This window comes from Perissodus microlepis, chromosome 19 (assembly GCF_051167445.1).
Source record: "Perissodus microlepis isolate ML-2025 ecotype Zambia chromosome 19, ASM5116744v1, whole genome shotgun sequence".
Taxonomy (NCBI): Eukaryota; Metazoa; Chordata; class Actinopteri; order Cichliformes; family Cichlidae; genus Perissodus; species Perissodus microlepis.
In genome coordinates, this window is record NC_140479.1 from 29496651 (window position 1) to 29511491 (window position 14841).

Below are 14841 nucleotides of genomic sequence, written 5' to 3' on the forward strand. Positions count from 1 at the left end.
CTGAAAGTTGCCTGTAGTGTCGATTGCTTTAACTCTTTCCCCTATAAAGACGACCTCCCCTGTATCCTTCATGATCTATTTTTACAGCTCAGTATGTATATCAATACAGATATGGTTTGACAACCTCTAGAATAGTTTCTAGAGGATCCTGACCTCAGTCCAACACAAGAGTGGAGACCACGAACCAGTCCATCATCAGTTTCTGACCTCACAAATCCACTTCTGGAACAATGTCCAGAAATTCCCATAAACACTCTTCTAAACCACGTGGAAAGCCTTCCCAGAAGAGTTGGGCCGACATAATAAAACTATGGATTAAGAACGGGACGTCCCTCAAGTTTATATGTGTGTGAAGACGGATGAGGGAATACTTCTGGCAATATAGTGCATGACAGAATCAATGCAATCACACTTCTTTGTGATTGTGGACAAAAACAAACTTGATATATTTATTCCACTCGAAAGTCCACAAAAGCAACTTTTACAGCAGCAATAACTTTAACCAGAGATGAGTTGATGTGATTGTGGCAGCTTAAAATCAATTGTAAGCATGGAGTCACACGCTTACCTCACGCCGCCGTGACGCCCAGCAGCTCTGTTTGATCTTCCAAACTACAGCGGCCACCAGGAGCAGGGACAGGAAGCAGCTGACGGTGGAAAAGACAGAGGAAGAGATGAGTCCAAAATATATTAAAAAAATAAATTAAAAAAAATAAATGAAGAGATGAGAAGACAAAACCTATAAGCTTTTGTCTTCTCATCAAAAGCTATAAGGATGGTTTGATGTTAACTTTATAGGAAAGAAGTATTTGACTACGAGTTTTATTTTCTGTCACCGATAAATATATTAACAAACAGATTTTTGACATCAAACATATACATGTGTGCATTTTAAACTGACAGCAAGTAGGGGAGGAAAATAAAGCAAAATAAAACAAGGTGATGCCAGCCCACACTGAACAGCATTAAAGAGCGACAGGTCTGAAACTCGAAGGGTAAGATTAATTATCATAAGCGATGAATCTGCCACAATACGCACAACCTTTGAAGTCAATTTGACACATCACTGCAGCCTTTTCCATCTGTACTGGAAATCCAGGAAAACTGCTTGACAAATATGGGCAGCTGACAAAGTTACACAAATTTTCATTTTACTGGAATTAGTCCTTTTTTACAAGATCAAAAGAATCAAAACGATACATTCTCAGCTATAGAAAAAGAGCTGATGATGTCACTTCTTAACGGGATACAAAGTGATCGTGCTAAACGTCAAAAGAAACAAGCTAAAAAAACAAAAGGTTAGCAAAAAAAAAATGGATGTACACTTTGCGCTTTTCTTCAGATTGTTTAGGAGGGTGGTCACACATGATGATTTTCTGCTTAAATACCTTTAAACAACACACACACACACACACACACACACACACACACACACACACACACACACACACACACACACACACACACACACACCATTCCATTTTATGCCCTCGAGCTCCAAGTGTTGGCATCAAGCACCATCTTTGTCATCCTGTTATGTTTCTGTTCTGTTTTACTCTACACTCGCTTCCTTTCATTCTTCAGCACTTTGTGAAATGTTTTTCATGTTTTTCTTGAACACATAATGTGTTTTTCTTGGTTGATTTCAAGAACCGCCCTCCCCCCTCAACACACGCGCACACAAACACACACAAATAAAATATACAAAGAATCAAAACGCTTAGTGCTATTTACGCTCTACAGAAAAACATCTTGAGGTGATGATGATTGTGGTGACATGTCTGGGTGACATGGTTTGTTAGCATCAGTGTGTGTGTGCGTCTGCTCTCCCCGGCTTCCAGACGTGTACTTAGACAAGATGGAGTGAGTGTGCGTGTGCGCGCGCGCGTGAACACGTCAGGGACAACATCTTTAGCACTCAGCTTCACTCTCAGCCTGTCACGGCTCTTGCTGATCTTGAGTCAAAGCTATCAGAAGTACGATGGCAAAATGCCTAAATATGAGTGATTCGTGACACAGTTTCCTCCAGGACGGGAGAAAAAGACAAAAAAAACAAAACATCTAGCCTTAAGAAAAGAGATACGTGAGATTAAATATTAAGTCTCATGTAATTTATTTTCATATATGGGTCAATTTAAAAGTCCACATAGGTTAGAACTTTAAAAAAAGGAGCATACTCTGGTGTTTTGTCCTAGCTAAAGGCATTTCTATCAGAGACACAAAGCTGGCAAGCTTCATGGCACTATGTGTCACATCTAATTTAAAAAGACACAACAGTACAAAGTGAAGCCGTGTTTCCAGTTTATACCGTGGTATATCGGCCTCCAGGTCTCTATATACTGCAGTATTCAACACAAGACTGAGTCCTCAATGATTAATGGGCTCAGAGCTAACTGTCTGAAAGACTGAAAACTACTGGCTTTGACTTTCATAAATACATTTATGCTTTATTGTCTCAAGTGTAGTTTTTTTTCTATTGTTTATTGCATAAAGAATATTTGTGAATAAACTTTCTGGGCTTTGAAGTGGATTTAATTAGTCCACATTGAAGCGTAACTTCTTCAGACACGAGGGCCTTCCAGTCAGACCCCTCGCAGGGTTTTCTCCAACGTTCTACCACTTTTTCCATCTAAATGCCTTTGCCTATTTTAATAGTGGCTGTGAAGCGTCAGATCTTCATTCATCGCTCCCGACCCCATCCGAGCCCATCCGAGCCCCCGCCCACCCTGTGTGACTCTGTAAGTGCCATTTATTTTAAAAGAAGAAAAAAAAAGATTCCCTTATCTCTCTGGGCTGAAGAAGCCCCTTAAGAGATCCATCCGTTCAGCCATCTTATTGATCTGGCTTCCTGCTCATTGCTTTAAAAGCAACACGGTGCTGATGAATGACTTGCATGAATAGATATCGGCTTCACATCAAAGGCTTCCCTGCTCAGCAGGGTGGGAGGGAAAAGGAGAGAGAAACAAAGGACAAGAAGAGAAGGAAAGACAATGATGAAGAAAATGGACAGTGATGGTGAAAGACAACATGAAACACAGACAGATTGGAAAGTGTAAGCTGAAGTCTAAACAACGGACAAAGTTTAGAGTTAAGGAGGAGAAAATGGAGCAAGAGACAAAGACCGAAGGAATCGAAAGTAACACCGGAGAGACAAACACTAAGAAGCAGACGGAGACAGACACAGAGAAATGTGCTTCATTTGATCTCAACCTCTGCAAGGGAAGCTGGGAAAGTTAGTCAAGCTTCAGCTCCCACCTCAACCCATACGTCACACCAGCATCTCTCACTTTCAATGAAAATAAAAAAGAGCATTCACCAGCAGATGCTGCCTCACCAAAGCCACCTGTGACGATCGCACTTCACCTTCACTAACGTCTCAATAAAAGCAACTCTGAGCCAACGGATTACGGATTTCGGGGGTTATATTTATGCGAATTCCTGTACAGTTAGAAGATGGTGATCTAAACGGAGCATCTGTTTGCCTTTGTGTAGCAGACTCCAGCAATACCCTTAACAAAATGACACAAAGTACCGAACACATGAAAAACAAAACAAAACAAAACATCAGACAACTGATAGTGGGGTAAACTTAACCCTACTAAGCTACAGATACAAACTTACATTACTGCACCCTTCAGGTTCAACGGTGCACACATACACATTACGTACAAGGAAGTTTATGTTGCCCTAACAACACAGTTGCATTAACATTACTGTTTCTTGTGTCAAGATTAATTCAAATCAGCACAGACTGCTACTTCCTGTGAGATCTGTCTCGGTTATTTTCAAGCTTTTTAAGAGCACCGAGCTAGCCAGGTTAAGCAGGTTGAAGAGAATCACTCTGATGGCATGTTCAAGGGAGGTTCCCTCTACTGAAAAATACCTAATGGGGAAAAGATCTAAATCAACTTTGTAGCTGGAACTCACCAGTACGATTTCTTTTATCCAGTTTCCTCAGATATCTAACGTGTAATGAAAAGTGACTGAATCAAAGTTCAAAAGTTTACGAAGGAAAAAATACTGACTCTCTAAACACATTAAATGATTATTTCAGTTTCCCGAAAACAGAACCGTTTGAATTTAATTAGTGCGATGAGCAAAAAGTCACTTTAAAACAAGACCCGAAACTAATTAACAACATTTTACCAAATATTCAGGTTAAAATCACCAGTTTCATCAAACTCATCGTATTCAGTTGTAATTAAGTTGAATTTTAAAAACAGCAGAAAGTATTGTTCTGACACTGACAGTGATTTATGGAACAGACTGTAAACTACAGCTCCAAAAACATAAAATAAAATGTTTTAAAAAGATCATTTGGTATGGATTCTTATGATATTTGATACCATGTTAGTGAATGTCCAGTACTAGTACTTAAAATTTGCTTGATGATCTGAAATTTTTTTATGAAAAATGTGCAACAAACTAAGAAATCAAGAAGAGGGAAAACACCCTATGTCAGATGTTTAGAAAGAGTGTCAGCATGCCATTATTCACATTTTCTGGATGCTAATAATGCTTTTCCTACTTTAAACAAGATTAATTTCAGGCAAAAATATCAGACAGACATTTATTCTAGAGTAAAAGATTACTTATATCGCAGTTTTACCTTCGAATGCATTCTAAAATGAGAATATCGTGAGCACATTTCAATGTTGTTCCATTTAGAAATGTGGAATTTTCTCACTTCTAGCTTGAATTTAAAAAAGTTTAGCTGCTCAGTCCATAATAAGGCAGTCCAAAGTTTGATGACATAACAGGAGACGCTAAAACGCTGGCAAAAAAAGAATACTGTGTGCAAAGCTCTTGAGTGTCTCGGGTAAAAAAAAAAAAGATGGATGCCGTCTATTTTAAGTGGCAGAGTGGAAAGCGGAAAAAGAGCCAGGCGAAGTGTATTATAGCCATCGGCTGCTGAGGCCAGAGAGGTGAGCTCTGACGTGTCATTGGCTAACCTGACAGCAAGACAACAGCCACAGGGCAAACACCAGCACACTGGTTCTGTTGTCCACAGCCAGCTGAATACTAATCCTGCAGTCTGCCTCCTGCTGGCTTTTACTCCGGGGTGGGAAATGAAACCTGCTCACTAGCCAAACAGCATTTCATTTTCGCTATGACTGAGAAGTTTTGTCCGCTGAACCACACACACTAATCAGCAGTTGCTCAGAGGTCCTATTCTGCCATGCACTTGTCGCCACTAAACCCTGCAGCGCTGCGGGTGATGGGACCCTTCAAAGAAAGGCTAACCTACCTGAAATAAAATGAGGACCTGAACATGTCACAGAATACAAATTTGGGTATAATCTGTGCAGCTCCAGATCATTTCTTTACTCTCTGCTCTAACAATGGAAGCAGCGGTTATTTTCGGTACGAGGGCAAAACCAAATACGGTCTAAGAAAGCAGAACGAGAAGCATGCAACCAAAGCCGTGGGCTGCACTTGTTTCTGGACTGGGAGGGGTACGGGCCTCGTTTATTGAGGACCCTGAGCTTATTGCTGACTTTTACAGGAGGCACCCTGATAAGCCCAGAGGGCGTCGGGGGCCGTCCGTTGAGGGGGGGGTACTATTAGGAGTTGGTGGGGTTTCTCTGGTGTGGTGTCACGGGGTCTGCTTCTGTTTTCAGCACAGGTAGACGGGGCGGTGTGTCACGGGATGCTGACACACCGGCGGTGCATGCGTGTCAGCCCCTCCCCTGGTTTCCTTCTGTTTATTTATCAGCATACATATCTCATCCCGTGTAAACAAGTTTGACACTGTAAATAAAGAGCACTCCCTGCATTTTCTGCGCTTCTGTGTGTTCTGCCATAGAGTCCGTTCACTCAGCATAACAGTTTCACACAGCCCTGTTGACTTCCCCAATGCGAATTATGAATTAATTAATTAATTGATAATTAAACTGGCCACCCTCAGTTATTGTTTCATCTCTTAGAGCTTGTTATGATGACAGGGTGAAGCTAATTAGAATTGTGCTTCTTTGAAACTGGAAGTTCAATAAGAGGATGATTAATCGTGCAGTGGAAATAATCATTTAATGTTGTACGTTTGGCCACTGGGGCTGCAATGTGAGGGCTGATATTTACTGAAAATACCAAAGCACAGAACTTGCTAAATGCAAGTTTGGGAGTGTCGTACCATCTGCCTGAGATGTCATTCGGGTTAAGGTGGTAGCGACAAACTCAAGGATGAAAACAAAAATCTTCTTAGGGAATAGGATTTAGAAATTGATTAATGGAAAGGGAAGAGATTTCCTTTGAAAAAACCTACGCAGTTTGAGTTTTTGCACCATCGAACCTCACCAGGTAATAAACTGTAGAAATGAGAGCTATTCAACAAGTCGCATTATATTTCAGACAATCCTGAGCTGAGGCCTGCAGCATGAAAACTCCAATTCCACATCATCTTTTGTACTGCGAGCTTTTTTGCTTTTGCTTGTATAACCCTGCCAAAACTCATTGTTATGGGAAAAAAAGCAGCCCTGAACGCAAACGTGCTAGACGTAGAGGAAGGGGGTAGACACGAGGCTGATCAGATGGGGAGGAGAAACAAACAAACAAAAACGTTGCCCTCCTCTTGGGACTTTTTCCCTCGTGTCGTGGCCTCGGTCACATTCCTCGTACCCTCCTCCCAACTCATTACAGGTGAGGGAAAGTGGTGAGGAGGAGGAGGAGTGGAGGCTTTGAGTCAAATCTACTGATCTCAGTGATTTATTATTAATGGGACGCAGAGGGGCTTTCAGCTTCTCACAGACACACCAGGAGGGATTTGCCACAAGGTGCTTCTTGCACTCTATCTGCTGCATCTTACACTTGTATCGCTCTCGCTCCTCACTGATGACCTGGCCTAGATGAATATCGATGCAAAGATCGCTAAGAAAGCAAGAGAGGGGTGGGAAGAAGGGGCGAGAAGTTAAGAAAACAATGCTGTGAGGAAAGGAGGCAGAGGTGAAGATGAAGAGAAGGTTAGAAATGTGGAGATAACGCAGACAGAAGAAGAGAAGACAGTAATGCAGTGAGGTAAACAGGCAGTTTTGCAGCAGCCCACGTTCAGAATATGAGAAGGCAGAAATCCAGAAACGGAAAGAAAGTGAGGACTAAAAAGCTCGGAGAGGAGAGAGAGTGGGGGGGGTGGTTCTGGCACAGCACAGGCAGCAGCACCTGCTGAGCGCCGGGGGAGGCCCCTTAGGACAGACAGGCCAGGTTTGGATGCGTGTTCAGTATCTCTCTCTTTTTCAGGTGTTCCTAAAGGGTGAAAGTGAATCTGCCTGTCAGTGCACACCACAAGAAGTAATCTGTGGGAAAACACAACACTGGGTCTGAACCAGTGTTAGTGTGTGTTTAGAGAAACACAAGGAAGCAGCTGGTTTCCAAACTGTTTAAAACCATACAGGCACTTTTGCTTTTTTCTTTTATTGATAAAAGAATGTAGACCATACAGCATCTTGACAGTATATAAATGGCCTGTATCTGTATAGTGCTTTACTCAGTCCCTATGGACCCCAAAGTGCTTTACACTACATTCAGTCATTCACACACTGGTGATGGCAGCTACATTGTAGCCACAGCTGCACTGACAGAGACGAGGCTGCCCGACACTGGTGCCACCGGGCCCTCTGACCACCACCAGAAGGCAAGTGTCTTGACCAAGGACACAACGACCGAGGCTGTCCGAGCTGGGGCTCGAACCGGCAACCTTCCGATTACAAGACGAACACCCAACTCTTGAGCCACGATCGCCCCATATAAGCAACCTTAGTCTGTTTAACTGTTTGATATTAGTTAGAATTAGAATCTCCAGAAGTCAATTTTGTTCATCTAGACGTAGCGTTTTCAGTGGGAGAAACGTTTCGTCACTCATCCAAGTGACTTTTTCAGTCTCAGCTGACACCTGGATGAGCGTGCATCAAGACAAGTAAATCTCCAAAAGTTGATTCTGTTCATCGGACCGGAGCGTTTTTCAGCCTAACAGATGAGTCTGGACAGAGGAGGTCTGTTCCTTCCAGGACTGCCTGGGGAAACAGATGAGAGGAGCTTTAAACAAGGTAGATATACCAGACAGGAACCATCTAGTAATGCAAATAATCAATACCAATTTCACCTAAATTGCTGTACAGTTTTTACAGAACTCTGTGCAATCCTGTGATAAACTAAGCACAACCCTGCTACTTGCATAGGAATTAAGAGGGGGAGTCGCAGGCATGCTGCTAATAAAATGCTCATAAGAAACTTTTAGCAAGTTCATAACTGCATTAGTTTCAGTGGTGTGCGGCTCCGAAGCATTCAGATGCTTTAACACAATGCCACTATCTTCCAACGAGTCAAGAGTCTCTACGGGCCTCTACAAAACATCTGGACAGATCCCGTTCGAACAGACAAGAACAAAGTGGAAATGTTGGGCATTGCACAGAGCCATGTATGGTGTTGTCACTTTATCGAGCATTGTGGTGGAGGGGTGAAGATTTGGGTTTGCAATCGCAGGACCTCGACACTTTGCAGTCACTGAATGGAGCTCCTCTGTACCAGCTGTCTCAATCACACAATCAAAGTGAAAACATCAACCAGACTGAAACACTGGGACTAAATCTCTCACAGTAATGTGAGAGATTGATAAAGTTATACAGAAAGCAGCTACTGAATCATGGGGTGTACTATGAAAACTCGTACAGAGCGGCACTTATTTGTTTTTAAAAAAAACGAAAACATTTAAAATAAATTACATTTATGAGTAAAAACTATAACATGACATCTTCCAGCAAAACAAACATAAATTCATTTAAGGTAAAATTACAATTTGTACTATTCCAACTGCCATTAAAAGTTTTTTACATTCATGCAAATATGTGAACGAATTGAGTATTAACATAAAACATTAATGTGAATATGAATTAATATTAAATTAGATTCAATTAAATTAGGCAACTCACCTGGTAGTGGAAGGGCTTTAATTTCGTCTGATCCCTTTGGTGACTTTCCATTTGAATTAATGTCATTAGAAGGCGCATTTCAAGTGACGCTAGAAAATGCTCTTGATTGGTTTGCAGTATAGAAATGGTTAGTGTTTGCCTGATTATTTTTCTAGACATTAGTTTAACATTTTTGTTTATACAATTATTTTTCTTCCTCAAAAACATGACTGGTTGGAGGGTTTCGATAGAAAAGAAAAAAATGAATTACTCCATCGCTCATTTTCAAACTTAAAGCAGAAAGCAGCCTTTGGCCCGCCGCCTACATTGTTAGAAAATGAGGGAGAAATTATTAAATCATGTGGGTAAAGATTTTGCCCACTGAGGTCCAAAGACACATATCTGACCCCGGATATTTCTGCTATATTAATATAGCTGAATATTCATAAAGGGCCTTATTACTCAGCTCAATAATTTCAAAAGTTTGCATGACCCAAGTTCTGTTTTTGCACTGCAGACTCTTCCACAATCTGTGCTTCTGTCAATCATCCATCACCCGTCCTGTCAATGCGACGCGAGACGCTCATCCAGATGGACATTTGTGTACAAACACAAACATGTGTCAGAGGGAGAGCCGAGTGCACGCTCTGCACGGTGCATATCCCTGTTGGGGTCAATGTCACATTCTTTTCCGACCAATTACAGTGATCGAATCTGAAGACAGAAATGCTCTGGGCTCCACACTGAAGCCAATGAGGACAAATGTCACAGGATAATAATGGAGAATGATTTGTCTTAAGTTAACGGGCTGCAGCTTAAATTGACATTTGGATTTGATGATATTGACCCAACTCCGTGCGCGTGCAGTCATCCGCGCTCCCGTCTGAAGCTTTAAAGACGCAGCAGACAAAAAGCGCAGCCACTCGTTGCATTGTGAGGTTTGAAGGACAATCACTCAGCTCGGAGGGCACATAGCGCTAGTGAGCAGCCAGCTGCCTCATATATGAACAAAGAGTGCTTCTGAGTGCGTGTGAGTGTGTTTAAGTGTGAAAGACTGAGCGCGTGCTTTGAGAGTTTCTGTGCCAGCGTCCAAACCTGCAGATGTGTTTGAGAGGCTCAATAGTGAGATGATGATCACAAAAACAGAATCATTTGTGATGTGCTGCAATCCACTTCCAGCTGCAAACATATGCAAATCAAAGTCTGGAGCCAACAAAGAGAACCCTGAGAGAGAGTGTGCGTGCGTGCGTGGTTGCGTCCATAGTTAAGAGGATAGTCTTGCTTTTATTTCTTTCTGTGGCTCGCTAAACGCTGGCCACCAAAAAACACAGAAACAACAGAAATATGACGAGTTATCAAATAATACATCAACACACTTAACTCCAATTATGTGCAAGTAGGTGCTGCTGACTACAACACACATGCACGCATGGATCATACATTTGAGGTCCACTTCATTTTAGAGGAGTTCTTGAGATGAAAGAAGAAAGGTGTGTTTTGTTTTGTTTGCACATGGCGTCAAACAAAACATTAATAAAATATTAATAAAACTGATCACTGAATACTGAAAACACAGAACTTTAGGTGCAAGAAAGGCAAGAGTGTTATTTTAGCATTGACAATGGAGGGGGAGAAAAAATAAGAAAAAAGCAGAAGGGAAGAAAGAAGAGACAAACTGGTGTGCGACTGGGACAGGCTCAGCACAGAGCCAGTGGTGAAATGCAAAGATTAGATTGCTGCGGCTTCAGCAGAAGAGAGGAAAGGCGCGACGGGGAGGGCAGAGGGAGCAGGAGAGAGTTAGTTGACTGTGGGAGCTGGTGCGACACGCAAGGTTGAGATACTGACCGAAGAGACCTGGGATTGACGACACAAATCACCTCTCTGCTTTAATCAGGTAAATGGTTTAGAACAAGGTCAGCGGGTGCAAATAACACTGCTGCCCACTTTCTGCTGCTGCATGCTGATTGTGGTAGTGCTGAAAGTCGAGATCTCGCAGTTGTTCTGAATTACTTCTGGTTGATTTTGATTTCTAGTGTTAAGATATTCGTCCAGGAAAGCAAACAAAACCTAAGGAAGCTGTCAGCTGGTGACTTGACAGAGGTACATCTGTAAAGACATAACGTTTCTGATGTAGAGGAAGAAAAAAGAGAGAGAGAAAAAAAAAAAACAGCCCCGAGTGAAAGCTCATCTTCACTCTGATGTGCATTTTCAGTCAAACTCGTCTGTCTCGCAGGAGAGAATTTAAGTCTCCTTGGTGGCAGTGGCATGATTCATTCAGCACCCACACATCCACCCAGACTTGGCCCAGGGTGGGCAGCCTGCTGGTACCCAGTCTTTTAATGCCTCAGTCCCAAGCAAATTACATTTCCCCTCTGTTAAGAAACAAATCGCTAATCATTTTAAATGCACAACCATGCTAACACACTGCAAAGTGAGGTGAAATGGGATTTTTAAAATGTGTTTTGCGATATTAATAATTAATCTCTCCGAGCATGACATGTCGCATGGGTGACTCCGTGTTGCTGACTCACATAAGCTCCATGTGGATCTGTCATCCTTGCTGCTGCACCGTTATGTTGGCAAACATTTTTAAAGTTGGGAATTTCTGTGGTGCTTTCAAAGACGGCTTTTCTTGTTAACACGCAGATACAGATTAGTCATTCTCAATACGTTCTAAGGCAAATCTTACTCTGAACGACACTACTGCAGGCTGTGGGCTGATGTGCATTAGGTGCTCTAATGAGTATTTTCAGTAACAGGGCATTTGTCATTCTAGCAATTTGTTAAGGTTATCTGGAGACATTTGCCCTGCTGCTTTACGAAGCTGCACTGGTTTGACGGACACTTTGTTGCAGTTTGTTGTCCTCCTGAAGAGAGACATTGGCACCAATCAGTCATACACAGGGGCATGGCCATGCAAACTGAAATGATAGCTGTCCTTTTATAATTCTAAGACTTTACCGTTCTCAAACATCCCTTAACTAGCCGATGTACTACTGCGGTTTCCAGCAGTGCCAAGATAATTGGAAATGATTTTGCTTTTATTCCTGTAGTAATTAAATAGCCTTTGTGCCATTACCAAAGTGGATTGATAAAGATATTTGATTAAATACCACTAATGACTTATAATTAATGATTTCATGAATTGGGCAGCTTGGCAGCACAGTGGTTAACGCTGTTGCCTCACAGCAGGAAGGTCCTGGGTTTGAATCCACCCTACTTGTTCTCCTTGTGCATGCATTCAGCTTTCTCCCCTTTTATGGTGAATTTAAACTTAAAAAACAAAAACAAGGACATGTCCAGGTGACTTTACAGTAACAGTATAAATATGAACATGTCACTCACTGCTGTGCCGAATCATTTTTAGACAACAATGCAAGTCTGTAGGACAGAAACAGCTTGCGTCACTCTGCACAGACAAAAGCTGATAAAAGAATTTGTTATTAAAAATACCAAATATTGCCAGTCTTGTCTATTAATGTTGCTAAGTGGGCGGTTGTATCAGTGTTTTACACCTTCTAGAGCTCAAGTTTGAAAATTCTTGCATTTGTTAAGCTATTAAAGCAGCAATGAAACCCACCACAAACCTCCTTTCACTGGGGCTCTCATAGCTGGCAGTGATTTCAGAGCAAACACCATATTTTAATATGTGAAACACATGATTAGCCCCACTTAACACGCCAGGTTTCCTGTCATTTACAAAATTTGTAATGTGTTTACCTCGAGCCGGATTTCCAATGGAAAGAACCAAATGTCACTTTCCAAAGATAAGTGTGTCTTAACAAGCAATAACAAATTAGATTTGGAGCCAGGTGCTGTTGATTTTACTAGATTTGACAGGTACTTAAGATATCAATAGTAAGAAAAATGTGAACAGGTTAAACACGACGATGATTGTCTGCTCGCTCAAATATTATTTGTAACACAAAAGATGAGCTCAAAGCAGCGATTATTAGCTATACCTACACTCAGTGACTTCGTGAACTTATTCATATGCAGCGAAGGGAGCAAAGCACTCTTAGCACCAGGGTTTTAGCCTCCACTGGGAACAGCCATGTGCTAAAATATATGCAAGAAACAGTGCCGGATAGAGGTGCCCACCAGATAGCCCAAGTTATTTTAATATTAGCTGTCAAGCAACAGAGATGTGTCTGTAGTCTCCCCCAAGGGGAGCCAAATTTTCTAGGACATCAGGCCTCAGTGCCGCACTGACCATTATGAGGTTAAGTCGAGTTTTTTGGTTTTTCTTTAAGAAGTAAACACCGCGCCGGGTGGACGTGCAGTCAGTGTTCTAGAACATTTTCTTCTGTTACTTTCTCGTCTCCACAGGAACGAAAATAAAAAGCAGCTCCCAGAGTAGAACAAGTGCGATCTCACTGCAGGTTAAACAAGTTGAATGTTGTCTCAAACACTTGACAGTTTCATTGCCGTGCCTTGACCTTGTTCTTTATGCCAGATTGTAGTTACTTCAAAACACCATCTCTCTCTTGTTTAGCCCACACTGCTGCGAGCTGTAGGACTCAGTGCTAACGCTGAAATATCTGCATCTGGCTGAACAGGATATTAAACTGGTTTTATGTCATTTTGCTTATTATCTATTCAAGTACCATCAATTCCCCAAGACACAGATGTAACCTCTGTGGGTCTTACTTCTGTACACACCTTTGCTAAAGGTTTCCTTTGTATATAAGATAAAGTATAAAGAAAAAAACTTTTTGCTTTCCTTTTGCAGGAGTGAGAAATGTAGGTTATATGATGTATAGTGTCAGACTTCCAAATAAAAAGAAGCCAAAACTGCACTAATGTTTCCATGACAAATGTGCTCCCGTGTGCAAATGTTAAAATGTTGCAAATTTTTTTGTGACAGTTCTTTAGCCTCTTCTACTCAACCAGTTTGGTAGCCAAGAAATTTGTCATTCAGGTCACTATTACTTCAAAGACTGCTTGCTTTAGCAGCAGCCAAGTTTAAAATTAAAAACATGACAGCTAGGGAGAAAGTGAGAATACATTTTCATTGCATTTCCAAAAAAAAAAGAAGTTTTTGTGAAATTTCACATTCTCCAGGGCTTTTCCAGGCCTGGAAGAAAACACTCAATTTGCACAGCTAGAGACAACATTCATATTTGTTAAACATTCATGAAAGGAAAAAAAAGCTTAAACTTATTCAGAAATGTTGGAGAAGACCCTGACACTGCTCGATCTGAAACGTTTGGGGGGGGTTGTCTGCTTTAAAGAGCCTAGGAAGCCTAAAGGTGAGAAAGCGCTGGAAGACTGGACGCGAGTATGTGGATGCATCTGTTTGCTGTTAACGCTGATGTTTAATGCATCTCTTCTGTTCTGCTCTGTGGCTGGAGAACGCTCGTGGGGGTATCTGTGCTGGCACTGCAGATAACAGAATGGCACTACCTTCATCTGTCCCCACAGGGAACATGGCAGCGAGAGGAGCAAGAAAGAGAGATTAAGACACCGAGAAAGACTGAGTGAAGGAGAGCAAACAATTTTCACGTTAATTAGCATCCCTCTCCTCCCCCGCAACGTACACAATGCAGAACCCACAGAACGGGAAGCAAACAGGGACACGGCTGCTGCGAGCTTGCTAACTTTAGGTCTCCTCATCTTGTGCTGAATCAGTGGCAGGCGGCAAAACACATCAAAAAGGACAGCGCTGTGGGATTAAGAGCAAGTCAGAGGGAGTGGTGGGAGGCTAGGAGTAAAAAAAAAAAAAAAAACACAAGCCAGGGGAAGGTGGGGAGGGCTGTGGAGACAGGCGAGGGAAAACTAGGCAAGGGACAGAGGGAAAAAATGAAGGAGGCAAACAGAAGGGGAAGATGGGAGAGCCAGACATGAAAGGAGAAAGACAGAGGAGAACATGGTGGGAAGGTGGGAAATGGGGAGGATAAGAAAGAGGCAGGGGACAAGAAAAGCAGGGGACAGGGAAAAAAGA

At 42.0% G+C, this 14841-nt stretch overlaps 1 protein-coding gene across 2 annotated transcripts in view; it reads right to left on the reverse strand.

Moving 5' to 3' along the window:
• Window positions 1–14841, reverse strand: part of atrn (attractin) — a 148426-nt gene that overhangs the window by 53900 nt on the left and 79685 nt on the right. For both annotated transcript variants that reach the window (XM_084914415.1, XM_084914414.1), the window contains exon 26: window positions 569–647. In XM_084914415.1, coding sequence (XP_084770541.1) covers window positions 569–647 — 79 coding nt within the window. The remainder of the gene's footprint in view (window positions 1–568; window positions 648–14841) is intronic.